At 46.7% G+C, this 25,182-nt stretch overlaps 1 protein-coding gene across 1 annotated transcript in view; it reads right to left on the bottom strand.

Moving 5' to 3' along the window:
* Window positions 1-25,182, bottom strand: part of CACNA1A (calcium voltage-gated channel subunit alpha1 A) — a 343,443-nt gene that overhangs the window by 237,896 nt on the left and 80,365 nt on the right. The window contains exon 2 of the mRNA XM_052643195.1: window positions 10,405-10,698. Coding sequence (XP_052499155.1) covers window positions 10,405-10,698 — 294 coding nt within the window. The remainder of the gene's footprint in view (window positions 1-10,404; window positions 10,699-25,182) is intronic.

Here is a 25,182-nt window from a genome sequence, read left to right as displayed (position 1 = left end):
ACAAAGACCCACCACAGCCTAAGTAAACAGACGAATAAACAAATAAAGTTACACACCCAATCCAAGAGACAGTGCTGCCTTTGGGGGAGTGAGTCAGGGAGGGGTGGGAAGCCAAGGCAGGGTCAGAGGCTATAGGTAGAAGTAAATTACTGAGCATGTTCTAGTTCAAGGGGATCCCCAAACCAGCAGGATCAGCAGCTCCTGGGATCTTGCTAGAAATGAAAATTCTCAGGTTCCACCCTAAACCTCTTGAATCGGAAACTCTGGGGGCAAAGTCCAACCACCTGTGTTTCAACAGTCCTCCAGGGCATACTGGCGTGGGCCCAGGGGTAAGCATCTCGGCCCTACAGCAGGTGATGCTGACGCTGCAGGGCTGCGGACCACACTTTGGGAGCCACTGTTCTAGTTCTTGACTCAGGTAGCAGATCCATTAGTGTGTTTCCATATAGTATTAAAATAAATAAGGAAAAATAAACGAAAGGAGAGACAATATTCAGAATGTGTTATGAACCCAGAACAGGATTAAAGCAAGTCACTGTTCAAATAAGGTGCAAGAAAACACCGCAGAGTCATATATTCAGCTACCATAGGTGCCAAGCTAGGGCCAGAGGGGTGAGCACTACATACCTAGCGCTGGCAATCATGGGTCTACAGTATCCATTCTGACACTCTCCCCCATTCTGACACTTTTTACAAAACAATCATATCCACCACATGCTTTCATGTATCTTTTAATCCTCTCACGACTTCCTGGTTATAGGACTAGTATGCCCATTTTACAGATGAAGAGACTGAGGCACAGCTACTGGGAGTTGGAGCTAAGATGCACAACTGGGGCCACCTATTCCCAAACCCTTTGCTTCACCTTCACCAGTATCACCTCCCTTCCCAACCTCTTCTCCTTTTAGCCTCCAACCCTGGTGCTATTACTCAAACAAGCACACCCCTCCGTGGACACCACAAACATTGCATAGCAGGAAGTAAGGATCAGCAGAGGTTCCCATGCCCGTTATTACTAATAAAGGAAATAATAAAGGTTAATGGAACAAAAAAATACAACAGGTTCTCCAAACTTATGGTTGCAGGCAGAGGGTGGGAGAAGGATGGGGAGCAGGGACAGTTAGGGAGCTTGGGATGGACAGGTACACTCTGCTATATTTTAAATGGATAACCAACAAGGACCTATTTTATAAGACAGGGAAATATCCCAATACAAAATAAGAAGTCTTTTTAAAACAAACAAACAAACCAAGAGTGCCTCTTCAAATAAAGAAAATCCCCTTGCCAAAATAAAAATTTTTTTAATAAAATTAAATGGGTAGCCAACAAGGACCTACTGTAGAGCACAGGGCACTCTCTTCAAGGTTATGTGGCAGCCTGGGTGGGAGGGGAGTTTAGGGGAGAATGGATACATGTATAGGGATGGCTGAGTCCCTCTGCTTTCTCCTGAAACTATCACAACATTGTTAATCAGCTATACTCCAGGATCGAATAAAAAGTTTAATTTTTAAAAAAGTTTTAAAAAAGGATATAGCAGGTTCTGGAAGGTCAGAAACTGGGTAACCCCCTCACAGAGCAAGTTCTAGGTCTGTATCCAAGTCTCGTTTAAGACGAATCTGTCAGTTTTATTCTTAAGATCAGACTTCGCCCTCCTGCAAACGCTGCTTGTATAAAAATACTTTAAAATTGGTTTAAAATTATATAATACTTTACGCACAGACCTAAAATGAGAACAGAACTTAACAGCATGAATATTATTTACTGGCAGGTGGGCGATGAAATTGCGTTTTCCTTCATTGCTCCATGGAGGGGGCGGGGTGGGCCTCTTAAATAGTGTTGTTGGGGGAAGGGCGGCTAATACCCAGAGTTCCAGGTCCAACTTGAGTAAAGAGCACCTTATAGGAAGACCCAAGAATGTTCCGAAGCTGAAAAGAAGATAAAGCTGCCTCTGACCCAAGAGAGACGACAAAACTTGATCCGTATTTAACTCCGGAATTTCGCGCTTCAGAACTGGGATCTCTCTCGCATTAGCTGCCTTAAATAAGTAGCTTCCAAAAGCACAATTCATTCCAAGATAAAGTCTCAGCTTTTCAGAGGAAAAAAAGTTACTTATCTTCGTCTTTCCTGGGCACTGGCACCATCTCTGGCTCCCTACATCCCTGGGGTGTTAAGAATTCACCAGTAGATCGATAGCTAGCCGGAAGCAACTGAATAGCACAGAGAGCTCAGCTTGGTGCTCTGCGATGACCTAGAGGGCTGGGATGCGAGGGTGGGTGGGAGGCTCAGGAAGGAGGGGATATAGGTATACTGATGGCTGATTCACATTGTTGTCCAGCAGAAACCAGCACAACATTGCAATGCAATTATCCTCCAATTAATAAAAAACAACAACAAACTCAACAGTAGGGCCACCAAAGTCCTTGTTAGCCCCAAACTACCGGGCTTTTCAAGACGCTAAAACCAGGACAGGGCCAGGCAAACTGGGACATCTGGTCACCCTACCCAGGCAAGGACTAATGCCTGGTGGTTTTTGAAACCCGAGTTGCTGAGCCCACCCACCTGGATTCCTCTCCTGGAATGTTCCTTGTCTTCCTCTATGCTCCCAGGAAGTGAGGGAGAATGGAGAAAGAAGTAAGACAGACACTGGGGGAAGGGGACGATGTAATCTAACTGCAAAGCTGAGCAGGGTTCTACTGCCCAACTCTCAGGAGTCGCCTGGGATGGCCACAGCAACTGTCCTAGGCCTGCGGTCTCCATCCTGCGTTGGACCCTTTGGCTCAGAAGGAGGAGAAGGGGCGGGGCAGGGAAGCTAATTATACACTTTGAAACTCCCTCACCTTGTCACCCACAAAGGAAGGAATCAGGGGAGAGGAAGACAATTTTACCTCAGACCAAAGAGAATAGAAAAATAGGTCAAGTAGCCATGTATTTCTCCTCCCCGCCCCCAACTTAAAGCTTCCAGAGAGAAAGGAGAATGCAAATGGGTTTCCAAAGGGGAAAGGGGGAGAGGAGGGATAAATTAAGGCTTTGGGATTGAGATAAACAGACAACTATATAAAAAACAGGCAAATAACAAGGACCTGCTATACAGCCCAGGGAACTATATTCAATATTTTATAATAATCTATAAGGGAAAAGACTCTGGAAAAAAAAAAAACATATGCCTAACTGAATCACTTTGCTGTATATCTGAAACTAACAACACTGTAAATCAATTGTATTTCAATTTAAAAGAAAAGGGTGCACGCTCAGATTAATAAATCCAAACCACCCAGTCAACAGAGGGGCCCTTCTCTCCCACTCCTACCCAGAGAGCCTGGTTTCTAGACAACGTTTCCAAAATAGAATGTAAGGAGAAGAAAGTACTCTCCAATATGATGGTTCATGCATTCTGGAGCTTTCTCCGTAATGGAAAACTGGGCTGAGCATTTCTCATGCCTGATCCCCTGTGACCTCCTCGAGAGTCTGCCCAGGAACATGGACTCAGAAGCAACATCCTCATCAACAGCAGGAGGAAACTGAGGCTCTGATGCTCAAGGCAGCTCGTGAGTCATTTGAACCCAGGCCTGACTGACCTAAAGCTCACAGTGCTCTCCCTCGCCTCTCTGTTACATTTCACGGTACCACCTGCATCCCTTATGAGGAGTTGAGTTAGCATCCCTGGAAATGCATTAACTGGGGATTCAGGATGAATGATGGACCCCATATCTCTGGACTGATTCCACTTTCCCAGTAGTGGCTTCCATTGCTGAAGGAGTACATGTGTGTGCTTGCTCCTGAGTGAGCAATGGGGCAGGGTGTCCATAAGCTCCAGGTACCCAACAGAAATCAATCCTGAATATTCACTGGAAAGGGACTGATGCTGAAGCCCCGATACTTGGCCACCTGATGTGAAGAGCTGACTCACTGGAAAAGACTCTGATGCTGGGAAAGACTGAGGGCAGGAGGAGAAGGGGGCGGTAGAGGATGAGATGGCTGGATGGCATACTGACTGAGTGGACATGAATTCGAGCAAACTCTGGGAGATAGCGCAGGACAGGGAAGTCTGACATGCTGCAGTCCATGGGGTCAAAAAGAGTCAGACATGACTTAGCTACTGAACAACAACCCAACAGATGTCCCCTCAAAAGCCCCAGGGGAAGACTCCACTCTCAAGGGGCCACTGCTCCCCGATTTCTCAAGCACTAACATTTCAGAGATCTTTCTTTGGTCTAATAATCTCACGTACACACATGCCTCCCGTCATCCCACCATCCGAACCTAAAACCCACTGAAAACCTAAAACGTGGGTACATAGGTGAATCAGATCCCTATAATTTGGAAAATGGGTAAAGAAAGGCATTTTCGTCATTCATGAGACAAACATTTATGGAGTACACACTTTGTGCCAAACATGCTGGGGTGGCAGTGGGGAAGAGGGTGGCGGGCACAGGTCTCACAGCCTCAGAGGCTGGTCTTTATTGCCGAGGCACCAACCCAAAGCACCCCTCTCCATCAGAGACCCCCTTCTGCCACACTGAAGACCCCACTCCGTTGCTAGACTTCAAACCAGAGCAGGCACATAGCTTCAAATGACATCCTCACCCCTTCTAATTTCTCCGACTGGCACTTAATGCTATCACTTCCGCTACGCTCCACACATCCACAACCCTTTATGCTAAACCCTTGAGGCTAGACGCACTTCGGAGCTTAGAACACGGTGCTTTTAAAGGGATCACAGGATGGGAATGTAAAATGGCACAACCACTTTGGAAAACAGTTTGGCATTCTCTTACAAAGCTAAACACATTCTTACCACATAACCCAGCAAACCTACTCCTGGGTATTTATCTGAGAAATAAAATGTATACTCCCAAATGTTCCCACTAAAACCCATCTACCAATGTTTGTAGCAGCTCTATTCATAATCGCCCAAACTGGAAATATCCCAAATGTCCTGGGAAATGGAAGAAAGCGCTCTGCTCCAGCCATCCCATGGAATACGACTCAGCACTCAAAAGAATGAATAAATGATACATACAACAACATGAATGGATGTCAAAGGCTGCGTACTGTCTGCTTCTATTTATATGAGCTCCTAGAAAAGGCAGAACTGTAAGGATAGAAAGAGTCTTCTCAGATGGCCCAGTGGTAAAGAATCCGCCTGCTAATGCAGAAGCCGCGGGTTCGATCCCTGGGTTGAGAAGATGCTCTGGAGGAGGAAATGGCAACCCACTCCAGTATACTTGCCTAGGAAATCCCATGGACAGAGGAATCTGGTGGTCTACAGTCCATGGGGTCGAAAAGAGTCGGACACAACTTTGTGACTAGACAACAGCAATAAGGATGGAGAAAAGATCAGGGCTTGCATAGTGGGGTGCTGACTCAAAGAGGACCAGGGGATATTCTAGGTTGATGAAATTATTCCCTATTTTGATTCTAGTGTTGGCTACATGACTGCATGCATCTGTCAAAACTCAGAACTGTACGCTTAAAAGGGTGAATTTCACTGGAAGTAATTTATATTGAATACTTCAATAAACCCGGTTTTTGAGAAAAAGAAAAAAAAAAAAGAGGATGCACCTATGATGTGACCCGGATACTCCAAGTGTAACTTGTGGACGAACGGCATGGTCAGTCCCTGGAGGCTTGTTAGAAAAGACCCCACCCCGGTGACTTCATGGTGCAATGGTAGCCTGTCTGACTCCAGCATGCGTGCTAAGTTGCTACAGTTGTGTCTGACTCTGTGACCCCATGGACTGTAGCCCACCAGGCTCCTCTGTCCATGGGATTCTCCAGGCAAGAATACTGGAGTGGGCTGCCAAGCCCTCTTCCAGGGGATCTTCCCGACCCAGGGATGGAACCCACGTCTTTTGTCTCTTGTATTGGCAGGTGAGTTCTTTACCATTGAGTTACCTGGGAAGCCCCATCTGACTTCAAACCCCACTCCAAACCTGCTGGACAAGACTCACCATTTTAACAAGGCAATCCTCACACTCAGTTAAGTCTAGAAAGTACTACAATGTTTAAATAACACTTGCAGTGGGGCGTCTGGAGCAGCACCCCAGAATCAAGCATACCTACAATTTCTTCAGTAAAATATACCAAAATGCGCACCATGCTAAGTCGCTTCAGTCATGTCCAACCCTTTTCAACCCTATGGACTGAAGCCTGCCAGGCTCCTCTGCCCATGGGATTCTCTAGGCAAGAATACTGGAGTGGGTTGCCGTATCTTCCTCCAAGGGATCTTCCCAATTCAGGGAGTGAACCGGCATCTCCACGCCTCTTGCACTGGCAGGTGGGTTCTTCACCACTAGCACCACCTGGGAAGCCCAAAATGCACAGCAAGCAGAATCAATGAAGACCGTAAATTAAGAGTAGACAGTGGGGATCAGCTCCAGGTAAGTTTTTAACTCCTCAATGAGCTGATCTTTTATTTGTCAGGATTTGGGGATTGTGGAAGGGAAAAAAAAAATCCCAAGGGAAAAGTCACACTAATTTCTACTTCACAGAGTTTTGTTGCTCTGGAAATATCTGCCACGCTGATCTAGAAGAATCAAATAGCCATTCTCCCTTGCCCTTTTCCGGGTGGGCCAAGGCTCGGATAAATGCTCCAACATCTCCCAGGGTGTCGACGTCTGCTTCCGATGCAGAACATTCCTCTTTAGAGAGTTTTTGATTAAACAAAAAAGTGGGCATCTGATGTAAGGGAACTCTGGGTTTCTCACTGAGATTCTCGAAAACGAGGGTTGAAAACCTGGGATCCTGCACGTGCTTCGGGAGAAGGAGCAGGATAAGACAGAGACCAGAGTCTGCGGCTCCTGCCGCGGCCCACATTCCTACACAGTGCTCAGGGGACGATCTGCTGGCATCAGCAGGGCTGGAGGAAGATGACATTCACACTGGCGCCAGGGAGAGCGTCAGGAGTGAGTGGCATTAAACGGTGGCTTGAGGAAGGTTGACAGATGCACCTTATTGAGCTGACAGATTTGAGCTCTTTAGAAGTCATCATCAGAGCCCGTCACAGCCATATTTAAATCAGCCTTCCCATCCACGAGAACACGGAACCCAGGTGTGTGGTCCAGACAGCTCTGCTCCCTGGACCCCTTCGAGAGTGAAGGAAACCAATGGAAACCCGAACATCAAAGATTTCCATGTGGGTTTTTCTGACTCAGGAAGAGAAAAATGAAATTCCTGAGAATCTCTTTAAATCTGCTGGCTTCAAGCTGGAGCTGCCGAGGACAGTGGGGTGCGGAAGTGGAGCTGGGCGGTGGCGGGGGGCGGGGGGGTGGGGCGGGTGGATCACAGTGGCAAAGTGCCCGTGAGCATGGAGAATGCAAGGCTGCACCCTCAGCCAGCGTACCATGCTGGAATTTGCACTGGAGGTAACGCTCAGGCCCTAGGAGCCCACAGCCAAGTTCATGGGATGCGTAATGACTCCTCCTTCACATGACAGTGAGAAATCTGCTTTGCCCACTCACCTGCGACCCTCAGTAAATGCTACTTCCAAGTACACGTCATCCACTCAGGTACAAACTCAAAGAGAAACGCCTTCCCCACAAAATTCCACCAAAGACACACACAAGAATGTTCCCAGCACCACAGTTTGGAAATTACTCAAATGGCCCTCAACCACCGAACGGAGAGCTACATTGCAGAGAGGCAACAATAAAGTATCACACAGCGTTGAGAAGGAAAACCAACAATGACCTGAAGTGACATGGATCCATCTCACAGGCAGATTGTTGAGCGGGGGTAAAAGAAAGCCAGACACAGAGGAACACAGCCTCTGACTCCATTTCCAAGAGGCTTAAAAGGAGTCCAAATGAACCTATGGGGTCAGAAGTCAGGGCAGCAGTAACCCTTGTAGGGGGATTAACTGGAAGGGGGCAGGAGGGGACTTTTGGGGAGCTGGTCACTTTCTTTTCCTTGGCCCAGATGCTAATGGCATGAATGTTCACTTACTAAGCTGGACTTGACTTGGGTACTTTCCTCTCTATATATAAATACAGGGAAATATATACATATATGTAAGTCTTTATTTTTAAAGTTCTAGATAAGTACTTAAACATGTTTTTGAATTGCAGAAATATTTGGATACTCAAGTCAATGTTCTGCCCCGGTGCCCTGACTCCTCGGTATTTCCATACATCCCGTCTCTTTGCACTGGCCCAGATTTCCTTACCCAGCCCCCATCTCTCTGTCCCCTCCCCTCTCATCCTCTCTCCTCCCCGGCCCCCCCACCCCCCACCCCAGAAAGCTCAGTCCTGGATGACTCTGCTTGGAGACAGATTGGGGGAGTGGAGAGCTCTCTCCTTTGACCCTTTGAGAGAGGGACTGTATAATGTGTTTGCTGCCTCAGGCCCAGAGAGTGAACAGAAACTGGCTGCAAACAGCAAAATGCACAAACTCATCACGAAGCTCCTGAGAGCATGAAAGCCAGAGAAAACCTCTCAAGGACCGAGTGCTCCCAGGTCACCTGCATCTCTCTTTTAAGATTCCTCCTTCCAAAGGACTGTTGCCATCCCCTCCCCAACAGTCCTCTGATCTGCAGGATTCAGGCTGGACTGGGGTGAGCTAAGGACACATTTGGACTCCCACCTTCTTCCTTTCCTCTTAGAAGACTCTAAATCCAAGCTCCGGAAGGCAATCTAAAGCCATTTTCAACCCGGAAACCTGTCAGCCCAGTGAATCCTTCCTGGACACCCCCGACTTATCTGATCGTGCACACACTGACATCTTGCCATTCTCTGTGCCCCCCTACTCCTCCAGGGATTGAGGGGAGACAAGCAGAGTGATTACAAGATGCCGGACCATCTCAACAGATCATCACAAGGTTGAAACTTGGGAGGCAAAGACCTGGCTCCTGCCTGGGGCGCCCATCAAAATGACATCGTGATTAGTGGTACACCCCTCCCAAAAGACAGCCGCTGAACCTCTGAATTTTCACCACCCTCCAAGTAGACTGTTCACACACACTCCAAAAGCTCAGAGCCCTCTGTTGCAGTTTTGGCTCCCAGAAGCCCAAATCCTGCTCAAAGTGAATCCACCAGCCAACACGTTCCTCCAATAAGCAACCCCAGGACCACCCAGGGCTCAGCCTTATAGGGTGTATAACAGTCAAAACCATACACAAAGAGGATGGGGGGCTCATCAGTGAAGCCCAAGGACCCAACCAGTCCTGTTCATTTTTACACTGAGGGCAGCCAGTTGGAACCCAGCCGAGGAGCGGCACACTTGGGCACGGCACGGTGTCCGGCCAGCCTGGGGAGCAGGGTGCATTCCCCCCACTTGGAATCTGGGTCATGCTTAGATAACTGCTAGAAAGCCCGACTAATTACCCATCCTTGCCTGCCTACATCTCAACAGATGTTAAGCCCTCCTCAAGGTTTATTTCAAGCAGGCACGAATTTAAAGAAACACGGGGGGATCTGCATTTTAATAGCATCTCCACAGAGGGAAATCTGGACTCCACCTTCTTCCTCTGGAGCTTTAATTAAAAAAAAAAAAAGGCATTTACCTGCCCGAGACGTCCACATGGAGGCTGAGTCTCCTGGTGTCCCCTCTTGGGTCTCTAGGGTGGAAGAAGCCGATTCCAACCCAAGGCCTGACACGGCACCCCAGGAAGGACCCGGCACCTTATTTTCTCTTGTCCTGTCTTTCTTACGGAAGTAGCTCATTCGGGGTCTTTCAGGTCAGGGCCCCAGATGGGGCAAACTGGGATGTATTCTACAGCCCCAAAAATGATGAGATCCCTAATCAGTGGTAGAAGGCAATGGAACCTGCAGACACGGGGGAGAATGAATGCCCCTCATCCCTTCCCAGCCAGCGGCCCACTAGGGAATATTCATTCTGGCCAGTGCTGGCCCCTCGGTATGAAGGCCATATGGTCTCATAATGGCTCTTGGCCCTGGGAGCCCCTAGGCCGCCCCCAACCCCAGGGCCAGCAGGGGTAGAGAGGCCTGAGAGCTGAGACTGGGCCCAGCTCTAGAGATAACCATGGACTCTGGTGAGGGGCGGCTAGGGAAACCCAGCCAAGGCCTTCCCCCAGGTCCTTCCCCTGCCCTGGCCAGAGCGCCCAGGCCCTGGCCGGGTCCACGCTCATTCCGGAGAACTCTGACCCACCTGGAACTGGCTCTAAAGGCCCCTGTACGACCCCCAGGGCCCAGCCCTCCTTCCAAAATCGGTCCTTAGGAGGAATCCACTCCCCCTGGCACCCCCCAACCCCAAGCCTGCAAGTAGCTCAACCCAGATCGGGGTGGAGAGACGCTCCGCACTCCTCCCTGGTGCCCCCTCTCCCACCCCCTGGAAGACCCCCCCCCCCACCACCTCCCATCAACCCCCGGGTCTCTCTCCCAGCCTGGAAGAGGGGAAGCGAGGGAGGAGGGGGAGGCGCAGCTGCCGGGGGTTCGGGGCAAAGGATATGGCCATTCGGTGATCTTTTTGGCGTATTTTCTCACCACGTTGTCCTCGCTGAAGAGGAATAGAGACCGGTTGACCGTGAGGCAGTTCTGTCGGACGGGGATGGGGTTGTAGAGGGCCATGGTCCGCGCTCTCTGCGCCATTGACTGCTTGTACATCCTTTGAGCCCCGGGCTGCCCGCCCTGCCGGCTGCCCCCGGCTCCTCGCCCGCCTCCGGCGCCCACGACCACCCCGGCGGCTGCCCCGGAGCCTCCTCCCCCGTAGCGGGCCGGCATCTCGTCTCCGAAGCGGGCCATTCTGCAAAGAGCAAAGGGCTCCGGGTTACGCTGCGGCGAACGATGCGGAAGGCGCCGCCGCCGCCGCCGATGCTGTGAAGACGGCGGCCGGAGCTGCGACTGCGGAGACGCTCCACGGCCCAGCCCATCGGGCGGCGGCGGCTCGGCGCCTCGGGTCGGGGGCTCACAAGGCGGCTGCCCGGCCCCAGCCGGGGATAGCAGCAGCTCGGGACATCTTCCTGGCTGACCCCGGAGAAGGAGGGGCTGGAGGAGGGTGCGGGGGCGGGGCGCGGGGGCCGGGGAAGGGGGGAGGGGAGAGAGAAGCGAGGCAAAAAATAACCGAGGAAGGAATCCAGGCAATCCCCAATCCACCCACTCCGGAAAAAAAAAAGGGGGGGGGGGGGAAGGCAGTTAAAAAAAAAAACGCACACCCCCTTAAAGACTCGAAGGATTTGCAAAGGACTCCCCTCGGGATGCAGTGGAAGCTTCAAATCCCCTCCGGGGTCCGGGTCAGGCTGGCATCTTGCAAAAGCAGTGCGCTTGGCCCATTAAAAAAATTTTTTATTAAAAAAAATAAAAAGCAAGTCTTTCCTGGGGGGAAGGGGAAAGGCAGCCCCCAAATTAAAAAAAAAAAAACCCTTTCTGTTTTGCTTGAGTTCCTAGACCTTAAAAATGCTGAAAGATCTGTAGCCAAAAAATTAAATTAAGAGTATTAACGGGAAAGGAAAGAAGGGGAAGGGGGAGGGAAACACTCCGAAGAGGTCTTAAGGAGTCTTGAAGCCGCAGGGTCCCGGTGATTTTTTTTTCCTTCCTGAATCACCAGCGGCTGCCTCTTCTGCCCAAGGAGGAGTGTGAATGTGCGTGTGCGCGCAGCGTTTCACTCAACCGTGCCTCATCTTGGGGTTAAATTGCAGCAATGAAATCCTGAAAATTCCCAACAAGAGGAAAAAAAAAAAAAAACGAGAGGGGGGAGAGGGATGCGCGGTTCTCTTCGCCACTCAATAGCTGCTCCGGATGCTGCAATGCCTAGCGTCCACCAACCCCCTCCCCGCCCCAGTGCCTCCTCCTCCTTCTTCTCTAGATTTTGCTAAAATAAGACTGGTGTGGAAGGATGGAGGGGGGAAGAGGAAAGAAGTGGGGAAAACGGGCGCAAAGGTCTGAACCACTGGCCAGCGAAGCTCCAAAGAGGAGCGTTTGATGAGTTTAACGGGAGAAAGACCCACCCCAAGTGGGGGACACATGACGCCCGCGACCAATCGCGGAGGCGCGAGGGGACCTGGCTCCGCGGAGTTTTGTGGGGGAGAGAGGGGACAGCCGGATGGTCGGGTGGCAAGGGGGAAGTTGGGACGACAGATTTCTCCTCCCTTGGGAGGAAACCTTGTTTTCCAACGGGTTCCATTTCGGTTGCAGACAGCCGGACGCTCCCAGCATCTTGCAAGGAGAAGGAAGGAGGAAAGAAGAAACTTAAGACAGAAAAGGATGGCGATGCAAGTCTAGAGTCCTCTACCCAAATTTGCTCTATTTAGCAATACATCGATCTGAAAAACCGGGAGCATGGTTTGATGGTACTTCTGTGAAAGTTTCAAATCACCGAGGCCCTGCAAACTGGAATGAAGTATTGACCCCTATCTTTGGACAGACCCACAGGGGTGTCAAATCTGAAAGGCCAGGAGCAGATAACTAACCAGGTCCTGCTTGGCTGGATAAAGTTCTGGCTTATGTGTATCCCATGGTGTTTGCTTCCCTCCAGAGCCACTACAGGGCCCTTTTTATACTGTGAAACTGAAAACACACAGAAAAATACCCAGAGCATAAATACACAGTTTAAGAATTTGCTGTGAAACACACACATGAAACTCACACCCAAGTTCAGATGGAAAGGGCACCTTGCTGCCTCTCTGGAAACAGACATATACCCATTCTCCTCAGCAGGATAATCACATCCTGACTTTATGGTATTAATAACCTTGCTATTCTTTATACTTTTACTACTTCTTTGTGCATTCCTAAACAATACAGTTCCACTTTGCATCTTCTTAGATTTTATACGAGTATATGTGTGTGCATGCTACATCACTTCGGTCGTGTCTGACTCTTTCGCAGCCTTAAGGACTGCTGCCTGCCAGGCTCCTGTCCATGGGATTCTCCAGGCAAGAATGCTGGAGTGGGTTGCCCTTTCCTTCTCCAGGGGATCTTCCCAATCCAGGGATGCAACCCGAGTCTTTATGTCTCCTGGATTGGCCTTCAGGTTCTTTACCACTTGTGCTACCTGGGAAGCCCCTTATATGAATATAATCATCCGTATATGCTCTATGATGTCTGGTTTCTTTGGTTCAACAGTATGTCTTTGACATAGAGAACAGACTTGTAGTTGCCAAGGGGGATGGAGGGTAGGTGGCAAAGGAGAGGACTGGGAGTTTGGGATAAGTGTATGCAAACTATTATATACAGAACGGATGAGCAAGATCCTACTGTATAGCGCAGGGAACTATACAGTTCATAAACCATAATGGAAAAGAATATGAAAAAGAATGGATATCTATGTATAACTGAATCACTTTGCTGTACGGCAGATATTAACACAACATTGTAAATCAACTGTGCTTCAATAAAATACAATTTTTTTAAATTGTCTTCAAGATTCATCTGCTTTCATCACATGTAACTGCAACTGATCACACTTTCACTGCTGTATAATATTTCAATGAAAGAATAAGCCAGAGTCTGTTTGCCCATTATCTTGTTGATACACATCTAAGTTGTTTCCAGTTGAGGCTCTTAAACAAATTCCTTCGTTGAGTAATCCCAATTAGCCCTGGGATTTCTTTGGAAGCTGAAACTCCAGTACTTTGGCCACCTCATGAGAAGAGTTGACTCATTGGAAAAGACTCTGATGCTGGGAGGGATTGGGGGCAGGAGGAGAAAGGGACAACAGAGGATGAGATGGCTGGATGGCATCACGGACTCGATGGACGTGAGTCTGAGTGAACTCCGGGTGTTGGTGATGGACAGGGAGGCCTGGCGTGCTGCAATTCATGGGGTCGCAAAGAGTCGGACACGACTGAGCGACTGAACTGAACTGAACTGATAAGTATGCATTTCTGTAGGAAGAGCCTTAGGCATGAAATTTCTGGGTCCCTAGTATCATATCTTCAGATTTGTAACATGTCATCAAACTGTCTTCCAAAGTGGTTTCTTTCTACCAAGAAACCACCGAATTTTCACAAAAGCAATACATCGACTGGAAGGCAGGGGGGAGGGAGGAGAAAGGGAAGAGGATGAAGAAGATAAATATTTTTCCAAGCTTCAGCTGGTGGAATTCTAGTTAGTGCTCTCCCATCAGTGTTTGTATCAGTATTGCATCAGATACTGTATCAGTATTTCCAGGAGGAGAAGGGGACAACAGAGGATAAGATGGTTGGATGGCATCTCTGACTCTGGCATCTCTGACTCGACGGACATGAGTTTGAGCAAGCTCTGGGAGTTGGTGTTGGACAGGGAAGCCTGGCATCCTGCAGTCCATGGGGTCACAAAGAGTCAGATACAACTGAGTGACTGAACTGAACATTAGTATTTGAGTTCATTTGAAACATACTAGACAAGGTGATACATCTTTACATAAATTCTCCATTCTGTGCCTGTGGCTAAGCCTTTACAGGTTGCCTGTAGCACTTTCGAGATTTTCTATCTGTCAAGGTATGGACAAAATGATTAAACCAAGAGTGATCAGAGTTGCAAGGAAATGGGTTGTGTAGGATTCTCAATAAGCATTGAAGATTTTTGTACTTAATGTTTCAGAATTCAAAGGCAAATAGTTAATATGAATTGAGAAGTAATCTCACATGCACAGATGTAAATAGCCAGTCATATAAGAAGGCTGCATTGCAAAGCTAACTTATGCACATAATTTGTTATGATGGACTTTCCTGAGAAGACAGTTGAGTTTCATAGCATAAGCATTACCTACAGGCATTTCTAAAGATCCCAGAGCTTTTCAGAAAAGAGTTAACTCCTCACTGGGAAAGCCCTTATTAAGATGAAGCATCTACAAGTCTTCATAGAAGGCCCACCTTACAGATGGAAATACTGAGGCTAAGAGAGAATTTTAAAATATGCCCAGGTCACTAATGGGTCTGAAACTACTTCTGCGTCTATTGGGTGGAGAGAATTTGATAGAAACACTTGGGAAAACTGGCCATTTTTTCCAGTGCTGAACATTTGAATACCCTGTGACCCAGGATTGGCACTCCTGGGTATATACACAAGAGGAATGAGGATGTAAGTGGATGTAAGTCCACTCCCTGGGATGTGAATGGCATCATATTCATACTAGTTAAAGACTGGAAACTTCCCAAACGTCTATCAATAACAGAATAGGTCAATGCACTGTGGAGTGTTTGCACAAGGAGCCCTCTGCAGCAATGAGAATAACCAATTGGCAGCCACCCACAAGTGCTTGGATGAGTCTCACACACACCATTTTGTGCCAGAGAAGCCAGGAGTACAATAGAACATGGTGTGGGATCTCTGTTACATAAAGTTCAAAATGGGCACAATGAATCCACGCTGTTAGAAATCAAAGTAGTAGTCACCCTGGAGGGCTGGGGAGAAACTGGCACAAGGGGTGCCTTCTGGAAGCTTCTTGATCTGGGTGTATTCACTTTGTAAATATTGTGCATTTGGTAAGATTTCATTAAGCTGTGCACCTATGAGTTGTATGGTTTTCTGTGTGTCCTCTACCTCAATAGAAAATGTTTGGCATGCTTCTGAATGTAGATTCCAGGGAGCCCTACTCATTATAGTGATCTGTGATAGTTCTCCTTGTGGACTTGAACCTTGAAGTCCTACAACAAACTTTGGCTGCCTTTTCACCAGAAGACAAAGACAAGTCTTCCAAGATGCCCTGACCCAAGTCTAGACAGGAGACAAGCTGGCTGCTTGTCAGAACTGCCTGCAAAGTGTTGTAAAAATTTTGAGTCCTGGACCTTCCTTCTGCCCTGACTTTCATTCAGCCAGACTGTAGGGGTACATCTAGGTTTGCTAATCACTGCTCTGGAAGGGACAAACTTACTATTCCTATCTTGCCATTCTCTAGAGTTATCAAAGCAAAGAGGAACTAAAGAGCCTCTTGATGAAAGTGAAAGAAGAGAGTGAAAAAGCTGGCTTAAAACTCAACATTCAAAAAACTAATATCATGGTATCCAGTCCCATCACTTCATGGCAAATAGATGGGGAAAAATGGAAACAGTGACAGACTTTATTTTCTTGGGCTCCAAAATCACAGCAGATGATGACTGTATACATGAAATTAAAAGACACTTGCTCCTTGGAAGAAAAGCTATGACAAACCTAGACAGCATATTAAAAAGCAGAGACCATCACTTTGCCAACAAAGGTCCATATAGTCAAAGCTATGGTTTTTCCAGAAGTCATGCACAGATGTGAGAGTTAGACCATAAAGAAAGTTGAGCACCGAAGAATTGATGCTTTTGAACTGTGGTGTTGGAGAAGACTCTTGAGAGTGCCTTGGACTGCAATGAGACCCAACCAGTCCATTCTAAAGGAGATCAGTCCTGGGTGTTCATTGGAAGGACTGATGCTGAAACTGAAACTCCAATACTTTGGTCACCTGATGTGAAGAGCTGACTCATTGGAAAAGACCCTGATGCTGGGAAAGATTGAGAGCAGGAGGAGAAGGGGATGACTGAGGATGAGATGGTTAGATAGCATTACTGACTGAATGGACATGAATTTGAACAAACTCTGGGAGATGGTGAGGGACAGGAAAGCCTGGTGTGCTGCAGTTCATGGGGTTGCAAAGAGTCGGACATGGCTTAGTGATTGAACAATAAAAATTATCAATGGTGGCAATGCTAGCATTTTTTGATGTAACAGTTTTTGGCGTTTAAGTGTCTGGTACATCCTAGGTTATTCAGCACCCCTGGCATATGCCCACTGCAGAGTCAGTAGCATCCCAGTCTTGTGAAAAGCAAAAATACCCCCACACATTTCCAAATCCACCCTCCCCCTGTCAAAGTGGCAGAAGAGTCTATGCTTTCATCTCACCAAATGGTATTCCCAAAGCTTGCTTAACTCTAAAGTTTGACATGGTAGAGTTCCTCTCTCTTTCCTCAGAATCTTCCAAAGTCTTCCGATCCTCTCAATTGCTCTATTTCCCTTTTCTGGAAAGAACTCAACTCACGCATGCTAAAGTGTGACAGGGATCTAATGGGCTCACTTTTCAAAGACCAAAAATTTCTATATAGCCAAAGGAATGAATTTCTAATATTAGAATCTTACATACCATCCAGCAGATGGAAGTGGATGGGCAAGAAATCATCATAGACTCCTCAAATTAGAGCAGTAGGTAGTTCCTTGTCCTCTTTCCACCATTAATCCAAACTAGTAAACACTGACCCAGTAGAAAGATTTAGAAACTCATTAGAATTGCAGACAGAAGCAGTTTAACAGTGGGCCTCTAAAAATCAGTCTTAGCCACCGGTTCTAATCTTTAACACATTTGCAAGCTGGAGACTTAATTTATCAATCAGCAGCAACACTACCAGACTGGCTTTGAGAATTATACTCAATTGAACTGTGCAGGTATCTCTGAAATAAATGCCCTAAATAAATAACTGCAGATCGCATTCATTTGACTGCTAAAACAATTAGCAACTAATCCAGTCATTTTGAGTTGCAAGAATGGATCAGCCAAAAGACATTTGGTCTCCAACTTCTGGTCTGGATACTCACTGGGAGTGAGTACCAAGGTCTTTGGGAGTTGAAGAGTATAAACACAAAAACCAAATCTGATAATCCAGACATTTCCAGGCCATGATGTAGGCACCCAAGAGTGAATCCAGAGATGAAATGTGGCTGTCACTCCAGGCATAACATTGCATAGCAGTATTTCCAGAAACAAATGAGATAGAGTCAAATTCTGGATGCAGACTTGGGTAAAAATCCTAGCTCGAATACTTCCTAGCTGTGTGTTCTTGGAAGAGTGCTTAACCTCTCTGAACCTCAGCTTCTTTGTGTAAAATGGAGACATGACTCCTTACGCCACAGATTACTGTAAGGATTAATTAAGACCAAGCCAGTAAGCATGCACAATGACTAATATATAATAAGCAATCCAGGAATGATGGTAAATAGATTTTTTTTTTTTAATCACCAGAGTCTGGAGAGATATTCCATGTTCATGGATAGGAAAACTCAATACTAATAAAGGACAGTTATCCAAAATATTAAAAGAATTCTTAAGACTCAACAATAAGAACACAAACCTGATTTTTAAATGGATGAAAGATTTTAAAGGACACTTTGCCAAAGAAGATATACAAATGGCAGATAAGCATGTGAAAAAAATCCCCACCTGGTATGTCATCAGGGAAACGCAAACTAAGGCAATGAGACACTACTACAGACTTATTAGAATGGCTAAAATCCAAAACACTGACAGTACCAGACACTGGTGAGGATGTGGAGCAACAGGTACTTTCACTCACTGCTGGCAAGAATACCAATGGTACAGCTACTGTGGTTTCTTAGAAAACTAAACTCATTCTTGTCATATAATCCAGCAACAGTGCCACTTGGTATTTACCCAAAGGAGTTGAAAACTATGTCCAGACGAAAACCTGCACACAGTTGCTCATATCAGCTTTATTCATAATTGCCAAAATTTGGAAGAACCAAGAAATCCGTCAGTACGAGTGGATAAACTGTGGTATATCCAGACAATGGAATATTGCACGCATGCATGTGCGCTCCGTCACTTCAGTCATGTCTGACTCTGCAACGCCGTGGACTATAGCCCACCAGACTCCTCTGTCCATGGGATTCTCCAGGCAAGAATACTGGAGTGGGTTGCCATGCCCTCCTCCTCCAGGGGATCTTCCTGACCCAGGGATCAAACCCACAACTCCTGCATTGCAAGCAGATTCTTTACCCACTGAGCCACCTGGGAAGCCCCAATGTAATATTATTCAGTGTTAAAAGAAATGAGTTAAAAAAAAAAAAAAAGAAATGAGTTATCCAAGCCATGAAAAGATATGGTTGAAACTTAAATTCATATTACCAAGATAAGAGGCTGTACATATTGTATGATTCCAACTATACAACATTCTGAAAAAGGCAAAGCTGTGGAGACAGTAAAAAGATCAGTGCTTGTCAGGGGTTAGGGTAGAGGGAGGGATGCATAGGTGGATTACAGAGGAATTTTAAGGCAGTAAATTACTCAGTATGAGAATGCTGCTGCTGCTAAGTTGCTTCAGTCGTGTCCGACTCTGTACGATCCCATAGACGGGAGTCCACCAGGCTCCCCTATCCCTGGGATTCTCCAGGCAAGAACACTGGAGTGGGTTGCCATTTCCTTCTCCAATGCATGAAAGTGAAGAGTGAAAGTGAAGTCGCTCAGTCGTGTCCAACTCTTCACGACCCCATGGACTGCAGCCTACCAGGCTCCTCGTCCACTGGATATTCCAGGCAAGAGTACTGGAGTGGGGTTGCCAGACTATAAAGGTCCAAATCCATGGAATGTACACACCAGAGTGAACCTTAACTGTGGACTTTGGTTACACAGTGTCCATACATTGTAGATACATTGGGTTGTTGACATGATGTGTCTTGATGTGTCAATGTAGGTTCATCAATTGTAACAAATTCACTGCTCTGAAACAGATGTTGATAATGGGGGGGCCACCCATATGCTGGAGCAGGTACACTTGTTAAAACTGAGACACCAACAGGAGTGCAATTCTACTAACTAAACTGTACACTTTTTTTTTTTTCCCTCCAGATTTCCCTGGTTTTCCCACTAATATCCTTTTCTGTTTCAGGATCTCATCCAGGATACCACATTCTTTTGCATCAACTTTTCTCCATAGTCCCTTCTGGTCTGTGACAGTTTCTTTTCTTGTTTCTCAAAACTTTGATCATTTTTAGGAGGACTGGTCAGGCAATATTTAAAATGTTTCTCAGTCTGGGTTTGCCTGTTGTTTTCTCATGATTAGAATATGATGATGGATTTGGGGGAATAAGTCTAGAGAGACGAAATGATGGCCTCATTGCATCGTATCAGTGAGTCATGACGTCCAGGTGACTTATCTCTACGGTGTTGACCTTGACCCCTTGGTTAAAACGATCTCCATCAGGTTTCTCCACTGTCAAGTTACTCTTTTCCCCTTTACCTACTCAACTGTTTGGGGATGATCACTAACCCCAGCCCATACTGGTTAGGAGTGAAAGTCGCTCAGTCGTGTCTGACTCTTTGTAACCCCATGGAACACGGTCCATGGAATTCTCCAGGCGAGAATACTGGAGTGATTAGCCTTTCCCTTCTCCAGCGGATCGTCCCAACCCAGGGATCGAACCCAGATCTCCCATGTTGCAGGCAGATTCTTTACCAGCTGAACCACAAGGGAAGCCCAACTGGTTAGGAGAGAGGAGATTAAGCTCCATCTCCTGGAGGGAAGAGTATTTACATATATTCTTTTTTTTTTTCCAATTGAAGCATAGTTGATTTATATTATTGTGTTAGTTTCAGGTGTATGGTGGCTCAGAGGTTAAAGTGTCTGCCTGCAATGTGGGAGACCTGGGTTCGATCCCTGGGTCGGGAAGATCCCCTGGAGAAGGAAATGGCAACCCACTCCAGTATTCCTGCCAGGTTAACCCCACGGACTGAGGAGGTTGGCGGGCTACAGTCTGTGGGGTCATGAAAGAGTCAGATGCGACTGAGCAATGGAGCCTGTACGCATGCATACACTTCAGCTTCGTCTCCCTTACAGTGTACTACAAAACACTGAGTATAGTTCCCTGTGCTACACAGTAGATCCTTGCTGACTACCTATTTTATATACAGTAGTACGTATATGTTAATCCCAACCTCCTGATTTAACCCTCCTCCCTACCTCCTTTTCCCCTTTAGCAACCATTAGTTTGCTTTCTATGTCTGTGAGTCTATTTCTGTTTCGGAAATAAATCTATTTGTGCCTTTTTTTTTAGATTCAACATATAAGTGATATCAAATGATATCTGTCTTTCTCTGTCTGATTTACTTAGTATGACAATCTCTAGTTTCATCCATGTTGCTGTAAATAGAATTACGTCATTCAGTTCTACGGCTGAATAATATTCCATTGTATGTATGTACTACATCTTCTTTCTCCATTCATCAATTTAGGTTGCTTCCATGTTTTTGGCTATTGTGCAAAGGGCTGCAATGAACATTTGGGTGCATGTATCTTTTTGAATTATGGTTTTCTTTGGATATATGACCAGGAGTGGAATTTCAGGATCATATGGTAGCTCTATATTCTTTAGAATTCTTTTGTAAAAAAATTTTGTCTCTTCTCCCATATTCATTTATCCACTTATTTAATCTTTTATTTATATCAATACAGACTCATATATTTATTTTTTTCTTTGGATTATCCATCCAAACTGTTACTTATTTTGTTGCTTGAAATATTCCTGTTGGCCATTGGGAGTTCCTTCAGACTGGTTCCTGTGTTCCTTTGACATGCTCCCATTTTTTTTAAAAAAGCTTCCTTACTTTCTGGCATCGTACGAGGCTCCAGTATCATCCCTCACTGCCATCCACTAGAATCAGCCATTTCTCCAAGGATCCCTGGTTCCTTTCATTGAAGAATGATGTTTAGTGATCTCAGGAAAGTGAAGAAAGTGAAGTCGCTCAGTCATGTCCGACTCTTTGCGACCCCGTGAACTGTAACCTATCAGGCTCCTCTCTCCATGGGATTTTCCAGGCAATAGGACTGGAGTGGATTGCCATTTCCTTCTCCATCGGATCTTCCTGACCCAGGGAGCGAACCCAGGTCTCCCGCATTGTAGACAGACGCTTTACCGTCTGAGCCACCAGGGAAGTAGAAGGCTACAACATGACTTCTGGGGATTTCCTGCCGTGACTGTATCATTTGAATAAACTGAATTCCATCATGTTCAAAATGAGGGGCATTCTACAAAGTAACTTTTCTATATTCTTTGAAACTGTTAACGTCAGGAAGCTCACGTAAAGACTGAGGAACTTCTCCAAACTAAAGGAGGCATGAGGACTGAATCTAACAAGGAAGTCAGGATCTTCTTTTGCTACGAAGGATGTTGTTGGGACAGCTGAATAAGGTCTGTAGATTAGATAACAATAGTGTATCAATGCCCATTTCCTGGTTTTGATCATTGTGCTGTGTTACAGAAGCAACTGCCCTTCAGAATACACTGAAGTATATAAGGTTGAAGGGCCATCACACCTATAAATTTTTCTCAATGGCTCAAGAGGAAAGAGAGAAAGAGAGGGAATAAAGTGGAAGCGGTATATGTCAACATTTGGGGAACCTGGATGAAGAATATACAGGAATTCTTAGCACTGTGCTTGCAACTCTTTGGTGAGTCTGAAATTCTGTCAAAACAAAAAGTCAAAATAAATAAACAAGTGGCTACAAAAAGTTACATGTGTACAAGTTTCATTCATTCCTTCATTCATTTTGTTGAGCACCTGTTATGTGCCAGGTGGTTTTTCCAAGCACAGAACAAGACAGACAAAAAGTTGTGGAACTGGTTGGAAACAGGGCGGGGGGTGGGAATGGAGTAAAGAAAGAAAGACAGTTTGTCAGATGGTATTAAGTGCTAAGTAGGACAGGGACTTCGCTGGTGGTTCAGTAGTTAAAAAACCTGCCCTCCAACGCATGGGATGTGGGTTCATCCTTGGTCAGGGAACTAAGATCCCACTTCCACAGAGCAACTAAGTCTGCATACCACGACTACGGAGCCTGAGTGCCAAAACAAAGGATCCCGCTTGCTGCAGCCAATAAATACATACATAAATAAATATTTTTAAAAGGAGACGAACACAGCAGGAAAGGGGAATAGAGAGTGCAGGAACTGGGAATTAGAGTCAAAGAGATCTTTGGGCCACGTTATACAAAGTGTGCACACAATATATACTATATGTTTCCCATAAGAACTTGTCAACTGAATATCACTTAAATTCTGATTTCTCAATATATAAGGCAGCTTCCGAGAAGGCCTGTGATGATTCTTGCCTTTTGGTGTTCACACTCTTGTGCAACACCCTCCCCTTGAAAGTGGGACCTAGTAACTTTTTAAAAATTCTTTGCCTTTAAAATTTTTTTAAAATATTTTTTTATACAACCAGGGCTTCCCTGGTGGCTCAGAGGATAAAGCATCTGCCTGGATTGCAGGAGACCCGGGTTGGATCCCTGGGTCAGGAAGATCCCCTGGAGGAGGAAATGGCAACCCGCGCCAGTACTCTTGCCTGGAGAATCCTATGGAGGGAGGAGCCTGGTGGGCTGCAGTCCATGGGGTCGCAAAGAGTTGGACAAGACTGAGCGACTCCACTTTCAACATTCAGGGCTTCCCTGGCGGCTCAGATGGTAAAGCGTCTGCCTGCAATGCAGGAGACTGGGTTCGATCCCTGGGTTGGGAAGAGCCGCTGGAGCAGGGCATGGCAACCCACTCCAGTACTCTTGCCTGGTGAATCCCATGGACAGAGGAGTCTGGCGGGCTGCAGTCCATGGGGTGGCAAAGAGTCGGACACGACTGAGCGACTAAGCACAGCACAAGCAACTTTTAAAGGTGACTTTCCACTTACAGTTATTACAAAATATTGACTGTTTCCCCCATGTTTTTTTTTTAATCATTTATTTATTTGGCTGCGCTGCGTCTTAACTGCAACACGCAGGGATTGAACCTGGGCCCCCTGCATTGTGAGTGTGGAGTCTTCACCACTGGACCACCAGGGAAGTCCTTTCCCCTGTGGGGTACAATGCATCCCTGAGCCTTAACCCCTAGTAGTTTATACCCCCCACTCCCCGACTCCTATGTTGCCCCTCCCCTCCCCACCGGTAACCGCTAGTTCATTTCCTGTATCTGTGAACCTTGTGACTCACTTTTGATGAATAAAAGATGAAAACGTGATGGGATGGCACTTTTGAGATCAAGCTACAAAGCGACTGTGGTTTGCACGTTGCATGCCCTCTCTAGCTCTCTCTGCTGCTTACTCTGAGGGAAGCCAGGTTCCATGCTGCGAGCTGCCTTATGGAGGGCCCCACATAGCCAAGAACCAAGAGCAACGCCCAGAAAACATCTAGCGAGGAGCAGAGACCCTCAGTCCTGCAGCCCATGAGAAACTGAATTCTGCCAACTGTCACATTTTCATGCTGCGAAGGGAACTCTTCCCCAGTTAAGCCTTCAGATGAAGATGAAGCCTCTACTGACACCTTCTTGGCAGCCTCATGAGAGACCCTGAGACAGAGGACAAACTACACCCTGGTTCCTGCCCCACAGCAACTGTAAGGTAATATATGACTGCTGTTTCGCTTTTTATTTATTTCTGGCTGTGCTGGATCTTCACTGCTGCACGTACATGTTGGTTGCAGTGAGTAGGGGCCACTCTCTAGTTGCAGCCCATGGGCTTCTAACAGCAGTGGCTTCTCTTGCTGCAGAGCATGGGCTCTTGGGTGCACAGGCGTCAGTAGTTGCGGTGCATGAGCTTAGCTGTCCATGGCACGTGGAATCTTCCTGGACTAGGGATCGAACCCATGTCCCCTGCATTGGCAGGTGGATTCTTAACCACTGCACCACCAGGGAAGTCCTAAATGATTGCTGTTTAAAGATGCTAAGTTTTGGATAATTGGTGACATAGCAAGAGAGAACTATCACACTGAAAGTGAAGTGACAGTGTTAGTCTCTCAGACGCGTCCAACTCTTTGTGACCCCATAGACTGCAGCCCACCAGGCTCCTCTGTCCATGGGATTTCCCAGGCAAGAATACTGGATCAGGTTGCCATTTCCTCCTCCAGGGGATCCCAACCCAGGGATGGAACTGGCATCTCCTGCATTGCAGGCAGATTCTTTACCGTCTGAATCACCAGGGAAGTTTACCTTCTCATCCGAAAATTTTAAAAACTGTGTTTCTTCTTCTGGTTTCCAAAAAAACTTATCCTCAGGCAGAGGCATTAGAGCTGTTCATCAGCTATATCCCTTTTGCCATATTCCAGCACATGATGAGATGGCATTCCTTGATCCCTTTGTGTTTGCTGAGGCCATGCAACTAGTTCTGGCCAATAAGCTCTTGGTGGGAAGGAAGTGGGTGGCTTCCAAGTTGGAGCATTTAGTGGTCAGGGTAAATCTCTCTGGTGCTGCAGTGCCTAGCCTATTATGTGACTCTTATAATTAAACAAATGGAAAACCCAGCCCCCAGTTATACAAGCCACATTTCTAGAACTCAAAAGCCACACGTGTCTTGTTGCTGTTGTTGCTAAATGGTGTCTGATTCCTTGCGACCCCACAGACTGCAGCATCCCAGACTTTCCTGTCTACTCTCTCCCAGAGTTTGCTCAGATTCGTGTCCATTGAGTCGATGATACTATCTAACCATCTCATCCTCTGCCTATCCCTTCTCCTTGTGCCTTCAAACTTTCCTAGCATCAGGGTCTTTTCCAAGGAGTCGACTCTTCGCACGTGTCTCGCA

The sequence above is a fragment of the Budorcas taxicolor genome, chromosome 7, assembly GCF_023091745.1.
Source record: "Budorcas taxicolor isolate Tak-1 chromosome 7, Takin1.1, whole genome shotgun sequence".
Classification (NCBI taxonomy): domain Eukaryota; kingdom Metazoa; phylum Chordata; class Mammalia; order Artiodactyla; family Bovidae; genus Budorcas; species Budorcas taxicolor.
This window is presented reverse-complemented; position numbering and strand designations above follow the sequence as displayed.